Here is an 18,506-nt window from a genome sequence, read left to right on the forward strand (position 1 = left end):
GCTCTCTTTCCATACTCCCCGATTCCTTTGTTGTTCATATATCTCTCCGTCTCTGCCTTGCATATATTCATAAAACACTGAAATCATGCTCTCTGCGGTAGAGAATTCCAAAGAATCAGTCTGCAGGGAGACAAAATGTATTCTCTTACATCTGTAACACCTTATTCTGAAACTCTGCCCTCCAGTTCTAGATTCTCCAGCAAGAGAAATATCCTCTCAGCTGTTTGAATGATCACTTTTCAGAACAACGGCACTCAGACCACTGGTCTGACTCTGAGTCTATCTCTGTAATTCCCTTTCCCATTCCAATTCTAATCTCTCTCTCTGTCTCTTCCTGCTCTGCTCAAGTTCAAAGCAGGCTTGAGGAAGAACACAGTGGCACAGCTGTAGAGTTACTGCCTTACAGCGCCAGAGACCTGGGTTCAATTCTGACCTTGGCTGCTGCACATTTTCCCTGTGACAGTGTGGATTTTTTCCGGGTGCTCCGGTTTCCACCCTCATACCAAGGATATGCAGGTTTGTGGGTTAATTGGCTTTTTTAAATTGTCCTTAGTGTGTACGATAGAACTAGTGCACATTGGTCAGCATGGACCTGGTGGGACAAAAGGCCTGTTTCCATGCTGTATTTCTAAACTAAACTCAACTAAACCCCTCATGTTGCCACAAGAGACTGTAGATGCAGGAACCTGGAGCAAAAATGAGTTGCAGGAGGAACTTAGCAGATCAGGGAGCATCTAAGAAGAGAAAGGGTATCTGGATGATCCAAATAAAAGGCTCTGACCCAAAATGCCAACTATCCATTTCCCTCCACAGATGCTGCATGACCTGCTGACCTTTTCCACCATTTTCTATTTTTTTAATGTAAGATAGCAGTTACTTTTATCGTAACCATAGCTTTAAGATAATTATTTGTCTGTTAAGCAGCTTGTAGTGTTACAAAGCATACAAATTAAGTTTCATTTCTTTTATTCCATGTGTATGCATGTATATGTGACTAAATTTGTAAAAGCCAAATCTCCTTTACAATAGGAATAGTTGCATTGATGTATTTTCGTGTCATACCTATGTCAATCATAAACAGTGTAAATTGATGAGATTATTTGGCCATATTTATTATCAATGATCTGTATTCGATTTTATGTTCTTTGCATTTTAATTAGGGTGGAGGAATAACTTTGGAATATAAAATTAAAATGTCGAATGGGAACTCATTGTGGAGAAGACAATTTTCTGCCAACCAGATCGGTAAGGATGTTCAGTATCGTTTTTTATTTTGTTTTTATGGAAGTGATCAAACTAATGATAATCTCTATCTTTCCTTCTTGCAGGCATTCTTGAAGTACACATACTTTCAGTGTTGTTATTCGTAATTGTACTTGGAGTTTGTATTTATTTTGCTTGTAAGTAACTGACAATTACAAGCTGTTGTATCTGGTATAACTTTATAATGATATCGTTTTAAAATAAGCCTTTTAAAGTTTTCATTTTTTTAAATAGATTATTTGAAGAGAAGACGTTTACTACATTCTAGCTATCAGATGCTAATGGTCTCAATTGGAACAGAAGGTAAGACCTCTGTCAATCAGCAAAGATAAATTAAATTTCAATGTATAGTTTTTTGCATAATTGATATAATTAATAAAATATCAATTTACTTGCTTTAAGCTATATCTATTAAATCCTTTTATGATGAAAGGGCCCAGAAGTTATGCACAGATTTGTTGAGATGCTGCTTTCAATTCAAATAGTGACAGTGGGAGATATTGGTTTTGATATTTTCTCTGGAACGTCAGAGGTTGAGGGGAGACTTAACAGAAGTATGTCAAATTATGAGAAGCATAGATATAGGGTAGACAGTCAGAAACTTTTTTTCCCCAGGGTGGAAATGTCCAACATTAGAGGGTATAAGGTGAGAGGGTAAAGTTTAAAGGAGATGTGCAGGGCAAGTATTTTTTTACACAGTGGGGGCCTGGAACACGCTGCTGGGGATGATGATAGAGGGAGATACGATAATTGCTTTCAAGAGGCATTTGGACAGGTGAGAGGGGAAAACTTTAATGGAGATGTGCTTGGTATGTTTTCTACACACAGAGAGGTGAGGGCCTGGAATGCATTGCCAGGGGTGATGGTGTAGGCAGATACGATTGTGGGGTTTAAGAGGCTTTTAGATAGACACATGGAAGTGCAAGGAACAGAGGGACATGGATCATGTACAGGCAGAGTAGATCAGTTTAACGTGGCATCATGTTCTGCATGAACATGGTGGGCGGGTCGGAGCTGTACTGTTTTATGTTCTATCTTTTCCCCTAGGTTTGTAACAAGGGAATTTCCATGGTGAGATCAGTAATTACTTGGGGAAGTTGGTGACCGACCATTTTTATTTTCTGGGTGACCCACTAGTTGAGTTCAAATTTTGGCAATGCACTGTTGTGAGCATCATTGGGACGAGTCAGTTCCCAGCATAAACAACACCAGCAAACAAGTAAATCTTGCACCAATATCACCACCATATGATAATGGGAACGGGCATTAATGAAAAGTGCAAAGTTGCTCAGAATCATATTAAGACTGCATATCTGCTACATCCTGTGTTCCCCATGTGGCCTCCTATACATCGACGAAACCAAGCGTAGACTTGGCAACTGTTTTGCCGAACACTTGGGCTCGGTCTGCCAAGGCCTACTGGATCTCCCGGTTGCTAACCATGCTAACTCCTCTTCCCATTCCCATACTGACCTTTCTGCCCTGGGTCTCCTCCAATACCAGAGTGAGGCAACATGGAAACTGGAGGGAAAGCACCTCACCGATGGGTAGCTTATAACCCAATGGTATGAACACTGAATTCTCCAATTTTTTTGTAACCTCTACCCATCCCCCCCACTTACCCTTTCTCCCCCAATCCCCCCTTCCAGCCCCCCCCCCCCCCCCCCCCTTTCCCCGTGCCCACCTGGACTTGCACCTATTTCTCCCCTCCACCCATACTCCTTGATCCAGCTTCACAATGTGCAACTCTTCAATCCTTTTGTCTCACCTTCTATTTTAATTTGTGGCATTTGTTCCAGCTAGAGGCCTATCAAAAATCGACATCACATATTTTCACCTATTGCCCGCCACGCTTTGTCCTGTCTCTCCTCTCTCCCAACTTTTCTTCCCTGCTCTCCCCCAATCTCACTACAATCAGTTTGAAGAAGGGACCTGACCCGAATTGATACCTATCCAAGTTCTCCAGAGATGCTGCCTGACCCACTGAATTACTCCAGCACTTTGCATCCCTTTTTTTAACCCACAAGTACACTATTTTCATCTGTGCAATGTCTGCAATTCTGATGATGCATGGTCAAATTTCTTGAAGAACATTTTATCATGTTATCAGTCGTGAAACAGGGTATGTGAATATTTCACTATTTTTGCCTATTAAAGTAATTTGATGGAGACACAATACTTAAATGTTTCTTAGTTGTACTCTTTGCAGCTGCTCGGTACTTTGAAGATATTGTTTTCATTTTTTATAAATTACTTTGAAAATATATCTGTGACAGCACAGTTGGTGGTAAGGAATAAAGACAGTAATGGATAGAAAAGTGAATGTTTGAAAATGAAAGATATGTATAATTTGTTATTTTTCATATCTTTCTAGTTCTAGGTCATTTCTTCTTAGGCATTCACTTTGGCATTTATGCACTGAATGGTGTAGGTTGTGAGTCTGTCAAAATAATCGGTAAGCAAGCAGTATTAATGGCACCATGTGAATATTTCAGTTTCATTATATAGCTCTGTCAAAGAGCGAGGCATCTATTAGTGAACATAATGATATTACATTAATAAGTCATCGACTGCATTACAAATATGATAATATAACTGCTGATAAAATTGAATTGTGCAGTATCAGAATGCAATTGCAAACTCTATTACATTTCCTTGGCCTACGCTGGGAACTAAGGGGGTTGCTGTAGAGACCAAAGAGAGACTCAGCACGGAGGAGGAGGAGGAGGAGGAGGAGGAGGAGGAGGGGACAAGAAGGGACCAACATTACTTAAAGAGTACTTTTTGTAACTTTGTCGACTCTTTTCTGTACTTAGTATGCAAACACAAAGAATTTCACAGTACATAGGTATCATCATCATCATCATCATCATTATTTTATTTGCCGTTAAAATAATATAATGGAAACATATGTGGAATTGTGGAATTTATTGCCACAGACGGCTGTGGTAGCCAAGTCAACGGATATTTTAAAGGCGGGAATTGACAGATTTTTGATTAGTGCGGGTGTCAGGGGTTATGGGGAGAAGGCAGGAGAATGGGGTTGAGAGGGAAAGATAGATTAGCACGGTTGAATGGCTGAGTAGATTTGATGGGCCGAATGGCCTAATTCTGCTCCTAGAACATGAACTTATATACTGTATACATCGTAACTATTATTCTGCTAATGATGTTCAAAACGTTCCTTTATCCATGCTGTGACATTTCTGTAAAATATTTGCCAATTTTTCTTCTGTTCATTTAAAAAAAAAATTCCACAGGATGCTTGTTGCTGGTGATTAGCTATTTACTGCTTGTTCCAATGCTTCTCCTAATGAGCCATGGATTTACAATTACAAGGTGAAAATCATTCACATACAATTTAGTAGAAATGTTAGAGTTCAGCTGAAGATTAGTAAAATAATTTTAAAGTTACGAACAATTTTGAACTGCCATTCCTCACCAAATGGATAAAAACCAGACAACACGCAGGACACAAAGTGCTGGAGTAACTCAACGGGTCAGGCAGTGACTCTGGAGAACATAGATAAGCAACATTTCGGATCTCTCTGAGTTATTCCAGCACTTTGTGTCCTTATTTGTAAAGCAGCATCTGGAGCTCCTTATTCCGACAGAAAACTCGGCAGGTGAGGCAGCATCAATAAAAAGAGGGATACAAAATGCCGAAGTAAATCAGCGGGTCAGGCATCATATTTGGAGAACATGGATAGGTGACGATTTGGGTCGTGACCTTTCTTCAGCCTGAAATGAAACGCCACCTATCCAATAAGAATTTAGCGTAGTAGAATTTCGGCCCAACTTACCCACACCGACCACCATGTCCCTTCTACACTAGTCCCACCTGCCTACATGTGTCCCATAACCCTCTAAATCTATCCTATCCATGTATCTGTCCAAATGTTTCTTAAACATTGTGATAGTACCTGCCTCAACTACTTCCTCCGGCAGCTCGTTCCATACACACATCACCTTTAAGACTAGGAATTGCATTAAAACAAAAATGGTGGATTTTGTTTAAGCAAATTATTACACAATATTTTTTATTCCATGAAACTAGGACGAAGATTCGCCATTCTAGTGCGGTTGCTATCTGTTTGGTGGTGGTCACCTTTGCAATTATGTACACCTGGTTTTTCATTGATGAGAAACATGTAAGTGGTTACAGATGAGACCTTTGAACTTTCACTAAGCATTCTTAGCATTAGGGTACTTAATGTCATTTATAGTGTCGGAGCCTGAGGTACAGTGAAATTCATTTTTGTATACAGTTCAGTACAGGTATCACTACAAATAAGCACTTAGATATATCTTAGAAAAGCATCTCAGATACAGTACCCTCCAGTGAATACTGTTCTTCACCTGTTAGGTCAAATCCCAGGAGTATTATACGTTCCTGATCTCATTAGTCATCATCCATTATTGCAGCAGTGGCAGAAAGGGTGCTACTTGCATTAGGATACGTTTCCTGTAAAGCACAAGCTGGTGAGGTTGATGATGCTAGGCCCAAGTGCCAGCAGCTACAACAGTAAATCTGTCGAGTAGCCTGCACTGAATCTGCATAATATTATATTAAGTTTTTACTTTAGTTATTGTCACATGTACCTCGGTAGGTACAGTGCAAAGCTTTTTTGTTGCGTGCTAACCAGTCAGCGGAAAGACTATACATGATTACAATCGAGCATTCCACAGTGTTCAGATACATAATAAAGGGAATAATGTTTAGCACAAGATAAAATCCATTAAAGATGGTCCGAGGGTCTCCAATGAAGTAGATAATAGCTCAGGACTGCTCTCCAGTTGTTGATAGAATTGTTGATAGGATAACAGATAGTCCAGTCATTATCACTCTGCTCTGTAACAAAACTAGCTGTGTAGAAATCTGTGGCTCCATTGCCAATATTATTTCATTGGCACACTTCAAATATATGTTGGCCGTTTGATGATTTTTGAAAGATTTCAGTAAGAAAACCCCCTTCTACTGCTTTTAGGGAATTCTAAAATTTCGAGAGCACACTGGAAATCCCCTCCGGAAGTCCCCCTGAAAATGTGGTGCCCAGGCCGGGTGAGGCAGCCGAGCTCGACCTCATCTGGACATTCGCGGCCAATCGGCAGGTCGAATTTTCACCCTGTGGCCAGGGCTGTGAAATACTGACCCGGCCGGAGCCGGCAGATCTGTTCTCGCAGCCGGACTCCATGACCGATCGGTGGGTCGAATTTTCCCGCTGCGGCCGGGGCTCTGGAACTCTGGCCTGGCCGCAGCCGGCAGATCCATTCCCATAGCTGAGGCCGACATTACAGGCTGGTAACTCAGCAGCCTCGGCACTTCGTTCCGGTACCATTTGACTCCTCTCAGAGGCTGTGACCTCTGTTGGTCCGGCAAATTCAGCAAGGCTCAGGAACCAAGGCTGCTGGAAAATCGGTGGTGGACCAGTATTGAGAAAGGGAAGAAACCTAAACACTCCTTTGGATGAATGTGCATCGGAACTAGATTTAGTGTTGAATGCAAATAGATTTGTTTTTAATAGACTAAATGAAATAAAAGGCCTAATCTCAGCATTTATATATTAATATGAAATACATTTTGATTTGTACAGCTTATAGACCCAGGAAGGATACAAAGTTTATTTGAATCCTCTGTTGGCTATGCTGTGACCGCCTTACAGTTTCTGGCAGCATTTTGGTTTATACAGTCAACATATAAAATCATGCAAGAGCATCCTGAGAAACGGCCATTTTATCTTCTCTTCTTCCCTGCGTTCACTTTTTGGTAAGTTACCCTAACAGGTAATTGCACTGAACCTTTATGACTGCGATGTGTGTCATCCATGGCTGTTATTATTAACAGCTGATCCCAAATCCACGACTCTACCACCATCAACAGTAAGCGTGGGGAACATCACCCACACCACGTTACTCTTAATTCGCACGTCACATTCGGACTTGAAAATATTTTGGCAGTCCTTCATCGTTGCAGGATGTAAATTGTGCAACTCAGTCTCTCAGCGCTGTGGAAGTATCTTCATTAGAGATACTGCAGTGGTTTAGCCGTGGAATCGTTTACAGGGATATGAGACAAACGCGGGTAAATGGGATTAGTTTAGATGGGGCCTCTTGGTCGGTATGGAAGAGTTGGGCCAAAGGGCCTGTTTCTGTGCTCGATGAATCTAGGTGGCTCATCACACCTTCTAAGGTTCAATTAAGGATGGTCTGCCTGCTTGTCCCAAAACAAAATGCGGGAATTCTCTCGCTAAATTGACTTTGCACTGTGAATTATAATTGGATAAACTTGTGCACCTACTTTATCTGATTCTCTTCCTGAAAGGTTTTTTGCAGTGCCTGTTAGCAGCCTTTTTGGACAATTTATGATTCCAAACTGGAAACGTGAACGTGTCATGAGTACAGTTTTGCTGCTATTGAAGTTCTACGTCTATGCTGTGATGTTGGTAGGTAAAGAGCTATAAACATTTACGCTGCTGAATGCAACTTAATTGTGCTGGACTAATATGCATTTCATAAGACCATAAAAAAATAGTAGAATTAGGCCATTTGGCCCATCGAGCCATTTGATCATGGTTGATCTATTTGTCCCCCTCAACCCCATTCTCTTGCATTGTCTCCCGTAACCTTTGACACCCTTACTAATCAAGAACCTATCAATCTCTGCTTTAAAAATACCCAATAACCTGGGCTCCACAGCCGTCTGTGGCAATGGATTCCACAGATTTACCATTCTCTAGCTAAAGAAATTCCTCCTCATCTCCCTTCGAAAGGTACGTCCTTTTATTCTGAAGATGTGCCCTCTGGTCCAAGACTCTCCCACCACAGCAACCATCCTCTCAGCATTCACTCGATCTCAGTCTCTCTCAGTCTGAAGAAGAGTCTCACCCCGAAACGGCACCTATTCCTTTTATTCAGAGATGCTGCCTGACCCTCTGCGTTACTCCAACATTATGTGTCTATATCCACCCCATCATAGGCCTTTCATTATTCGGTAGGTTTCAATGAGATTCCAGCCTCATCTTTCTAAACACCAACGAGGCCAGTACAGTACCATTTGTTCTACTTTATCATTTTGTTGTATTAAAAAAATTTGAAATGTTGATATCCTGAGAAAATTCTTAGCATAAACATAAATAGGTACATTTTCACAATGAAAATATATGCTCATAACGTACTTTGGCAATGGAGTCATTGCTTTCTCATGGCAAGCCAGCAAGAATGGGTTAGAAGCAATGTCAAAGAGACCACAGTTATATGGGATTCCAGGTCAGTTGAAAACTCAAGAAGACACAGTGGCACAGCGGTAGAGTTGTGCCTTCTGGGCCTGTCTCACTTACGCGATTTTTCAGCGGACTGCCGGCTGAAAAACCGGGAAAACCGGGAACTGGAACGGTGACTGTCAGAGTGGAACACACACATCGCAAAGGTGGGGCTCAGGGCAAGCGGGGGGGGGGGGGGGCGCTGTCTGAAATTCACACGGTGCAAAGCCAAGATGACACACCGCGATGAACAGGAAGGTTAAGATGGCTAGCACAGTGTACAGTAAGTCCTTTAAAAGGTGGGGGGGGGGGGGAGAAGGAGTGGACACATCTTTTAAGAAGCCAGACAACTTTTAATAAGCCAGAGATACACAGATGTGAAGTTCGGCGGACATTTAACATTACCGGTCGGTTTTCCTTGGTTCTGAAAACTCCTGCTGACGTTTATTTTCCTCAATGAGCCAATGAAAATGACCGGTCAGCAAAGGCGATTAACTAAAACCACCTACGACTATCTTGACTACCTACAACTACATGGCGATCCGACTACTACAACTGCACTTACGACTACAGGATTATTGATTATCTCCATGGCAACCAATTTCGCAGAAAATCTTTCACCATGTTGAAAAATTTGCAGCGACCATACTGAGGCCGCGACTAGTTCCCAGAATGCGGGAACTCCTCGCGACCATGAAGCTGACTCACCATAGACCACCAACATGTAGCGACTACGTGGCGAGCGCAAAGTCCCTGCACTTAGTCGCCTAAGTGGGACAGGCCCATTAGAGCGCCGGAGACCCGAGCTCAATCCTGACTACGGGTGCTGTCTTTACGGAGTTTGTACATTCTCCCTGTGAACACATGGGTGTCCTCCCACATTCCAAACAGTTCAGTTTTGTTGGTTAATTGACTTCAGTAAAAAATTAGAAATTGTCCCTAGTCTGTAGAATAGTTCTAGTGCATGGGATGATTGCTGGTCAGCGCGGACACAGTGGGTCGAAGGGCCTGTTTACCGCGATGTATCTCTAAAGTCTAAAGTGAACTCTAAAAGAGTTCCAGGATTGCACCTAAATTATTGCGTGTTTATAAAATACAGCAGTTTGAATTAAACACAGTGGTTTATTAAATAAATGTAAATCAAAAGGAAAGTAGCAATTTACCTTACATAAAATTGACATGATTTTCAAAATTGTCAAATCACATGTAATTTTAGTTAATATTTGAACGTATTCTATCATTCATATAAATTTTGTTCAGTTTCTAACCAGGCCATTCCAAACAAACGCAAGATTTCCCTTTCACATTGACACCTCACGGATCGCACTTATGAGATATGCTTCGGAATCCCAGGAAAGCTTTGTAAAATTTGGACGTCGTGTATGCAGAAATATCAGCGTCACGAGCTTCATCAACAGGGAATCCAGAGGTACCATTGCTAATGGGCCCAAAAGATGTACCTTGCAGGAGGTAAGGTAATAGTTATTCCCCGAGTTTAATTATCTAAATTTAAAATATTCCACCCACTAGAAATCTGAAAAACAAGGCAGAAAATGCTGAAAATACTTCTCAGGTGAGGCAGCTCAAGTGGACAAAGAGAAGCAAAGTTAACATTTCAAGCAGTTGACCTTTCCACTAACTTGAAATGTTAACTGTTTCTTTCTCCACAGATGCTGCCTGTTCCTTTGAGAGTTCCCAGTATTTTATTTCATTAGAGTCTTAAGGCCCTGTCCCACTTTCCCGAGTTACTCACGAACTCTCCCGAGTTTTCCCAATACACTAACACTATCCTACACACAATTCACAATTTTACCAAAGCCAAATTAACCTACAAACCTATACGTCTTTGGAGTGTGGGAGAAAACAGAAAGCCCACGCGGTCATCGGGAGAACGTACAAACTCCGTACAGACAGCACCCATAGTCAGGCTTGAACTTGGGTCTCTGGCACTGTAAGGAAACAGCTCTACTGCTGCACCGCCATTAATTCTCCTGTCCATGCCTCTCCCAATCACTTGGTCAGTAATCTTTGGTTGTTGATTTCTCCTTAAGGAAATTAGGCCCTTTCTATCTCAGTTGTCATTGTTCAAAACAAAATTCATCCATTCTGTCCCATGTTTCCTCATAGCAAAGGTTATCTTGCCCCATCAATGTCTTCGTAAATCTGCCTGGTACACCTTCTTAAGCTTTCATTATCCTTGTAATATAGTAATCAGAACTGTATGTAGTAGTTCTAGACCTTTGGTAACTAGTAATTTAAACATTAGTATGACCCATCCCCTCCACTCAGTTATTCTGTGATTCAACTGGTAAAGGAGGATTACCAACAAAAACTAATCAATACCCTTGCTGAAGCAATCTTTGAATAAGTGAGCGAATGAAACTTTAAACTCTCCGTTTCTAGATATTTTGAACCCAGTACAGGTGCACAACCTTTTATCCGAAAGCCTTGGGACCAGAAACTTTTCGTAATTCGGAATTTTTCGGCTTTCGGATTGGAAGATTTTTAGCGTAGATTTTAACGGCTGGCTCAGTGGTGGAGTGCTCGGCTCATATCCGCAAGGTTGCGAGTTTGCGCCTCGATCCCGGCAGTTACTCGATCTCGAGTTTGAGTCTTCAATGTAGTTTTTTCTTGCAGAATAGGAGAGAATAGGGAGGGTTAGGCTGGGATCATTCTCTACGAGATAATCTTAGTGCGGGAGACAAGTGTAGGAGAGGTGTACTGACTGTGTGGGCAGAACTTTGGAAGTGATTGCCCACCATTCTCAAAAGCCGCTGTGTCTCCCTGTCCCTCCAACTCCAGAGGAATCCGCTCCCCGATGGGCTGCTACGGCGACAAGTGGCAGTTCGCCCACAGCCTGAGCTGCGCCACCCCAAGAACAAGACGTACCTTGCACACCATCAGCTTCTGCCCCTACGGGGAGCGTGTTCCTCTGGAGTTGGAGCGGGGCTGGGCTGGAGTTACTGATCTGGGATCTACGTGCTTGCAGTGGGCCTGGGGGTCGGTGTCCCGATGAGGGGGCGCAGCTCGGGCTGTGGGCGAACTGCCACTTGTCGCCGTAGCGGCCCATTGGGGAGCGGTTTCTGGTGGTCCTGACGTCTCTCAGCTCCTGTCCAGGGGGGTGGCCGGAGATGTCAGGACCAACAGGAACCCGCTCCCCGATGGGCCGCTACAACGACAAGTGGCAGTTCGCCCACAGCCCGAGCTGCGCCCCCTCATCCGCAACCCGGGTTCCTCTGGAGTTGGAGCGGGGCTGGGCTAGAGTTGCTGCTGGCTGTGAGTCTCTGGGATCTCTGTGCTTGCAGTCGGTGTCCCGTTGGTCCTGACGTCTCCGGCCACCCCCCTGGACAGGAGCTGAGACTGGGAACTGTACCGCCCTTGCCCCTTCCCTCTGCAACTGCAAACAACCCCACAGTTCCCAGTCTCAGCTCCTGTACAGGGGGGTGGCCGGAGACGTCACAGCCCGAGCTGCGCCCCCTCATCCGCAACCCCAAGAACAAGACGTACCTTGCACACCATCAGCTGCTGTCCCTACGGGGAGCGTGTTCCTCTGGAGTTGGAACGGGGCTGGGCTGCTGCTGGCTGTTGGTCTCTGGGATCTCCGTGCTTGCAGTGGGCCTGGGGGTCGGTGTCCCGTTGGTCCTGACGTCTCCGGTGACTGGCACTGACCTGCTGGCATCGCCGACGTGAAGACAGTGCAAAGCCCCCGCGCCGGTGCAACGGGTGGGGAGCTGAAGAGGGGAGGGAAGGGGTCACACACATGGCCGGGAAGCAGAGGGGTGTAGGTGGGGTGAAACTGAAGGGAGCGACAATCTGCTGCTGCCTGCCCGCTGAGTTAAAAAGTTCCCACGCAAGACTCACGATACACTGTATATCGTGAGTCTACCGTGGGAACTTTTTAACTCAGCGGGCAGGCAGCAGCAGATTGTCAATTATTAACCCTCCCGCGCAATATACCCTCACCTTCTCTTTTATGAATGGGGATTTAGTTCCCCTTTCTTCGAGGACCGACCGGAGGTTCCGCTGTCACCTCTGCGGGCCGCCCTCGGTGAACGTCTTCAAGGACCTTTCTTCAAGGACCGAAAAAATGTCCGCTATTCGGAGCTTTTCGTTATTTGGATGTTCGGATAAAAGGTTGTGCACCTGTATGTAGATGCAGTGGACGCACTGCTATTCTTTATATTATGCGGCTGGACGAAGGGAGGATGTTGGTTTGCAGGTCGACCAAGGTAGGTGACAGCTGTAGCCTGGGGCTTGCCTGAATTGAGCCCCACTCATAACAAGTGGAGTGCGGACTGGACATGGAAAATGGCGCAAAAACATGCGCCTCGCAAGCGGGATCAGTGAACTATTTCTATACAATTGCTAATCGGGGATGGTATGCCAATACTCTACTGGACTGTTTGCAAGAAAATAATTTGACTGTGTGTTTGCACTTTGCATGTGTGACAATAAAGCATCATTAAACCATTGAACCATTGCTAGGATTAGTATTTCTACATACATACATCTCTTGAAAATATGATCAAACCACATGAAGGGCCTAGATTTGTTTTAGAAGACACGACTACCATTGGAAAGTGTGGGAAAGGAGGATTGGATCACACAACACATGGTGATTGAGGCTGCAGATTGTCAAGGGAAGGGAGGCCTGAAGGGCATAAGAACTTCCAGCATTTACAAACGGGAGATGAATGACTTTGAGCAAGCCAAGTCTGCATGATGATGCAGTGAGAGGGATTTAGATTATAGCCCCTGTCCCACTTTCCCGAATTCTCCCGAGTTTTCCCCTTGATTCAAACTCGGAGAATGTCCGTAGCAAGTCCGTAGGAGTCCGTAGATATTTTGTAGCGGCTTGTAATGCCAGCCGTAGGTACTCGGGGCATCAGGTAAGTCGGGACGTTTTTTCAGCATGTTGAAAAATGTCCACTAGTAAAAAAATAGCCCCGCGTACTTACGGCTGGCATCTCCGAGTTTGAATCAAGTGAAAAACCAGGGAGAATTCGTGAGTAACTCGGGAAAGTGGGACAGAGGCTTAAGGCAGGAAGATTTAGCAGAAAGTTCCAGTGCTGGAGTAAATTAGCGGATCAGGCAGCATCAGTGGAGAACATCCATAGGATCCTATCCATGTTCTCCAGAGATGCTGCCTGACCCGCTGAATTACTCTAGCGCTTTGTGTCTTTTCTTTGTAAACCAGCATCTGTAATTCATTGTGTCCACATTACTAGGAAGTTACAGTGATAAAATTGTTAAAGGTGAGGAAAAGGTCGTTGTATTCTTATTCTGACACATTCTAATCAATTTCATCTATTTAATGCTGACATTGTTTATTGCTTCAAGTTTTTTTGCCAGTGCCTAGATATTTGATATACTCTGATATGTAATTGTGCTATCCTTTACCTTATTTCTTTCATTATATAGGATGCAGATATGACCAGAGATCTCTTGGAAAGAACTAATAGTCAGATTGATTGCAGATTTGAATTTGCTAAAATGCAAGAGGTATAACACAGTAAATCTTTTCATCAAAATAATCTTATCAATTAAAACTCTAATTATTTAAGCAGTAGATTATCTCCAGACACTCTTCAAATGTTTGTAACTACTATCTGATCTTTCACTCAGAGGGTGATCTGCTTTTGTACAGAGTATAATGGGTATATGATCTACCAAAGGAGGTAGTTGAGGCATGTATCATAACAATATTAAAATTATATTTGGACAGGTACATATGAAAAGGAATGATTTAGAGGGATGTGATCCAAACACAGGCAGGTGGTTCTAGTGTAGATGGGGCATCTTGGGCAAGTTGGGCCGAAGGGCCTGTTTCCATCCTGTATGACTCTATGGCTATGACTGTATGATTCCTTTGGCATTGCTCAGACTGTGACCTGGCTGTTGGGATGCTTAATTACTAAATGAGAGCTGTATGTGTATCTGACCTGGGATAACTCTGAGGAGAATTTATTAATTAGTAGTTTGTGCATTCTTAGTTCTTGTCCTTAATTAGAGGACAATTTATTGAAGTCAGAAGAAGTAGGAAACAACTGAGTTTTTAATGGATGACTTTGGCATTACAGACTTGGCCATAAGTTTAGTTTAGTTTAGTTTAGAGATACAGCGTGGAAACCGGCCCTTCGGCCCACCGGGTCCCTGCCGACCAGCAATCCCCGCACATTGACATTTTTACATTTACCAAGCCAATTAACCTACATACCTGTACGTCTTTGGAGTGTGGGAGGAAACCAAAATCTCGGAGAAAACCCACGCAGGTCACGGGGAGAACATACAAACTTCGTACAGACAGTGCCCGTAGTCGGGATCGAACCCGGATCTCCGGCACTGCATTCGCTGTAAGGCAGCAACTATACCGCTGCGCCACCGTGTCGTACATAAGAGTCATACAGCATGGAAACCGACCCAACTTATCCATGCTGCCCAAAATGCCCATCGAAGCTAGTGCCAGCTGCCTGCATTTGACCCATATCTCTCACCCTCTCCTGTCCATGTACCTGTCCAAATATTTTTTGTTATTGTACCTGCCTTAACCTCTGGCCACTCATTCCATATATGTACCACCCTACGTGTGAAATACTTGGCCTTCTGGTTCCTATTAAATCTTTCCCTTCCTACCTTAAACCTATGCTTTCTAATTCTTAATTACCCAACCCTACGAAAAGACAGAGTGCTGGAGGAAACCAGAAGCTTGGCAATATCTATGAAGGGAATGGGCAGGCGACGTTTTGGGTCGGGGCTCTTCCTCAGACTGTTGAAATGAGGGGAAGAAGGTGGAAAAGAGAAGTGGAGTGGGCGGGGAAGGAAAGCCTGGCAAGTGATAGGTAGATATGCATTGGGGGGTGATTGGAAGATGGTTACAAAGACTAGAGGTGAAAAGAAGAGAAAAGAGTGTTAGTTAAAGAAGGGGAGCAATTTAATGCTGGAGGGAAGGATATGGGTGGAAGGAGAAGTAGGAAAGGGGTTTAAATGAGAGATAGGAATGGGGTTGGGAAAGTAACGTACATGGGGGAAAGGAGCAGCGTGCCTGGGATGGTGGAGAGAAGGGTGCGCACTAGTGTGGGTGGGGCAGAGGAAAGAGGTGGGGTAGGGGGTATTACTTGAAACTGGTGGTCAATGTTCATACAGTTGGGTTGTAAGCCACCCAAGCAGAATATGAGGCGGTGTTCTTCCAGTCTGAGTGGGCCTCACTCTGGCAATGGTGGAGAGGGGAAAAGGAAGACCTTGCCGATATTGCTCTCCACACTGTCCTCTCCCACCCCCTCTCAGTCAGGGCACTGTGTTTTCGGAAATACTTGATCAGGTCCCATGGTTTTATCTACCATCTTTTGTTTATCTACCCTCATAGGTTTCAAGTACAGTACTTTGAAAAGTACTTTACCACAGACATATTATAGAAAATAGAATAAGTATTACATTTCCAATAAGTTTAAATTGTCAGCCATGATATATTGTCAACCATAGATAGACACAAAGTGCTGGAGTAAATCAGCAGGTCAGGCAGCATCTCTGGAGAAAAAGGATGGGACATGTTCCAGGTCGAGACCCTTCTTCAGGGTCACTTTGTGTCTATGATATAAACTGACATTTGCAGTTCTTTGTTTCTACCATATATACAGCATATACAGTTTGCATTTAAAGAGGAAATTTAAACCTGGTGAAAAATAAGCATGTGAAAAAATGCTAGATGCACTCAAGAGGCCCTGTCGAGAGAGAATCATGGGTCGTTTCAGGTTAAGGATCTTTCATTAGAACTCTAATAAGAGTTCTAATAAAAGTTAACTGACCAGAAATATTAATCTAGTTTTCCTCTCTCCATAGCCGGACCTGTTGAGGATTTCTAGCATTTTCTGTTTTTTATTGTGTAGAGCTTTGTGACTTGCGTTATGATTGCCAGCATGGGGAATTTGGAGAAACGTATGTACAAGGTTAAAGAGAAGTTCAGAAATGATGTTCGAAATTACGAAGGTTTATGTTAAATTAAATAGGGGAAAATATTTCCATTGACACAAAAGTTAGCAACCATTAAGATTATGTAATGTCTGGTTCAGGTATTAACTTGTTTCTCTTTTTGTTTAATTGAGACAAACCTGCAGATTTAATGAAGAAGTCACTAAGATCTCCACTCACAGCAAAGCCGCGGATTGGTTTGGATGCAACTCCTATGCTAAAAGTGAACGTGTAATGTCCAATGTAACAGCATTATTGTTAGTAGTTGGTCCGAGTTTACGGCCATAATCAGCACACCACGTTCAGAAATCTCATGTATTCCCCACTTATTATTTAAACTCTGTACTTCAAGCATGCTCTCTCACACAGGAAATAAATATTGACGTTATCATGGTGAAACATTTGTTATTATGTCGATAATTGAAAGACAGTACATTTTTTTCAAAGCAAGGGTTTGAATGTGGATGACATATATCATGAAACTTCAACTTCCTGAATAGGAATTATCTTTGTTTACAGATAAGCTATTAAAAACTTCTGTATGAATAGAACACTAATGAAAACACTCATGAATTCTTAGTTTTGAAATACAGCGTAGAAGCGGGCCCTTCAGCCCACCATGTCAGCGTGCTCATTAACAATCACCCGTACATTAGTTCTATCTTACATACTGGGGACAATTAACTTGCAAGCCTATGTGTCTTTGGATTGTGGGAGGAAACCGGAGTACCTGGAGAAAACCCACGCGGTCATAAGGAGAACTTCGTACAGACTGCACCTGTACTCAGATTTGAACCCGGGTCTCTGGCGCTGTAAAGCAGCAACTCTAACGCTGCGTTACTGTGCCGCTGTTCTCTAAACTGTACATTTTTGCAAGAAGTGGCAATAAATGCATGATTTTTAGTTGAAGAGGGGCTTTATAGATTCTATACTTCTCCTGGCATTGATGTAGCATGATTCTCTGAATATTTACACTATTTTTCATTTTGTGTAAGTAGAAGTTGCTCACATTAAAAGGGCCATTGCTCAGAGACCTCTCTGCAAATAGTAATTGAACACACTGCTTAAATTCTGCTTGCAATGCCTGAATAAGCTTGTAATATATGTCCAGAATTACACACGAGTGCAGCCATGCAATTTGTCTTTCGTAGTCTTATTACCTCCTGCATTCACAGCTCTTGCCATTGGTTTGACTTCCTTACTGCTTTGTGACCAGCCCTGTTGGGTTTAGTGTGCTTTTGATCCAGTAGCCCCTGAAGCCCAGAGATATCATTCTCATGTACTTATCTCCATTAATTGTCATTTGCCATTCATCAGTTTGTTCTAACAATCTGTAGGAAGGAATCTCAACCGGGGCAGTGAATGATTAGTACGGGTGTCAGAGGTTATGGGGAGATGGCAGGAGAATGGGGTTAGGAGGGAGAGATAGATCAGCCATTATTGAATGGCGGAGTAGACTTGATGGGCCGAGTGGCCTAATTCTACTCCTATGACCTAACTGCAGATGCTGGTTTATACCAAATATAGACACAACTGCTGTAGTAACTCAGCGGGTCAGGCAGTATCTCTGGCGGTAAATAATAGGTGACCTTTCGGGTCAGAACCCTTCTTCAGACAATCTAACAATCTTTTGTGGGTTTTTTCTGTTTAATATGTGCCAAACGCAGGCAGGTGGGACTAATGTAGATGGGACATGTTGTTCAGTGTGGGCACGTTGGGCCAAAGGGCCCGTTTCTACACAGTATGACTCTATAATCTGCCCATGCTCTAGAATCCCATACAAAAAGATTGTTTTTACCTGATTGTAAGGGGTTTGTGTTTGAATACTTTTGAAAAAAGTGAGAATGTACAGTCTAGAATTTTAACAATTGTGCCAATCTGTTTGCTGAAATGTTTTAGGACAAGAACTTGTTGACATATATAATATTTACTGTCAATTTTAAAACAACATCCCAGTTATTTCAGCACCCCTGGTGCAGTGAAACAAAGTATTACTAATCAAAAATTGCTGCAAACAAT

General features: G+C 43.1%; 1 protein-coding gene across 2 annotated transcripts in view; it reads left to right on the plus strand.

The window, feature by feature from the left end:
* The window catches only part of tmem145 (transmembrane protein 145), a 47,982-nt gene extending 30,866 nt beyond the window's left edge, over positions 1-17,116 (plus strand). Inside the window, exons 5-15 of one of the 2 annotated variants that reach the window (XM_033031874.1) lie at positions 1,161-1,245; positions 1,329-1,400; positions 1,498-1,566; positions 3,638-3,718; positions 4,524-4,602; positions 5,321-5,414; positions 6,858-7,030; positions 7,586-7,706; positions 9,783-9,992; positions 13,944-14,024; positions 16,622-17,116. In XM_033031874.1, the coding sequence (XP_032887765.1) occupies positions 1,161-1,245; positions 1,329-1,400; positions 1,498-1,566; positions 3,638-3,718; positions 4,524-4,602; positions 5,321-5,414; positions 6,858-7,030; positions 7,586-7,706; positions 9,783-9,992; positions 13,944-14,024; positions 16,622-16,639 (1,083 nt within the window). In that variant the 3' untranslated portion in view covers positions 16,640-17,116. The remainder of the gene's footprint in view (positions 1-1,160; positions 1,246-1,328; positions 1,401-1,497; positions 1,567-3,637; positions 3,719-4,523; positions 4,603-5,320; positions 5,415-6,857; positions 7,031-7,585; positions 7,707-9,782; positions 9,993-13,943; positions 14,025-16,621) is intronic. The other variant, XM_033031875.1, reaches the window with a different exon arrangement.
* Positions 17,117-18,506: the final 1,390 nt, after the last annotated feature.

The sequence above is a fragment of the Amblyraja radiata genome, chromosome 13 (genome assembly GCF_010909765.2).
Source record: "Amblyraja radiata isolate CabotCenter1 chromosome 13, sAmbRad1.1.pri, whole genome shotgun sequence".
In the NCBI taxonomy this organism is placed as follows: domain Eukaryota; kingdom Metazoa; phylum Chordata; class Chondrichthyes; order Rajiformes; family Rajidae; genus Amblyraja; species Amblyraja radiata.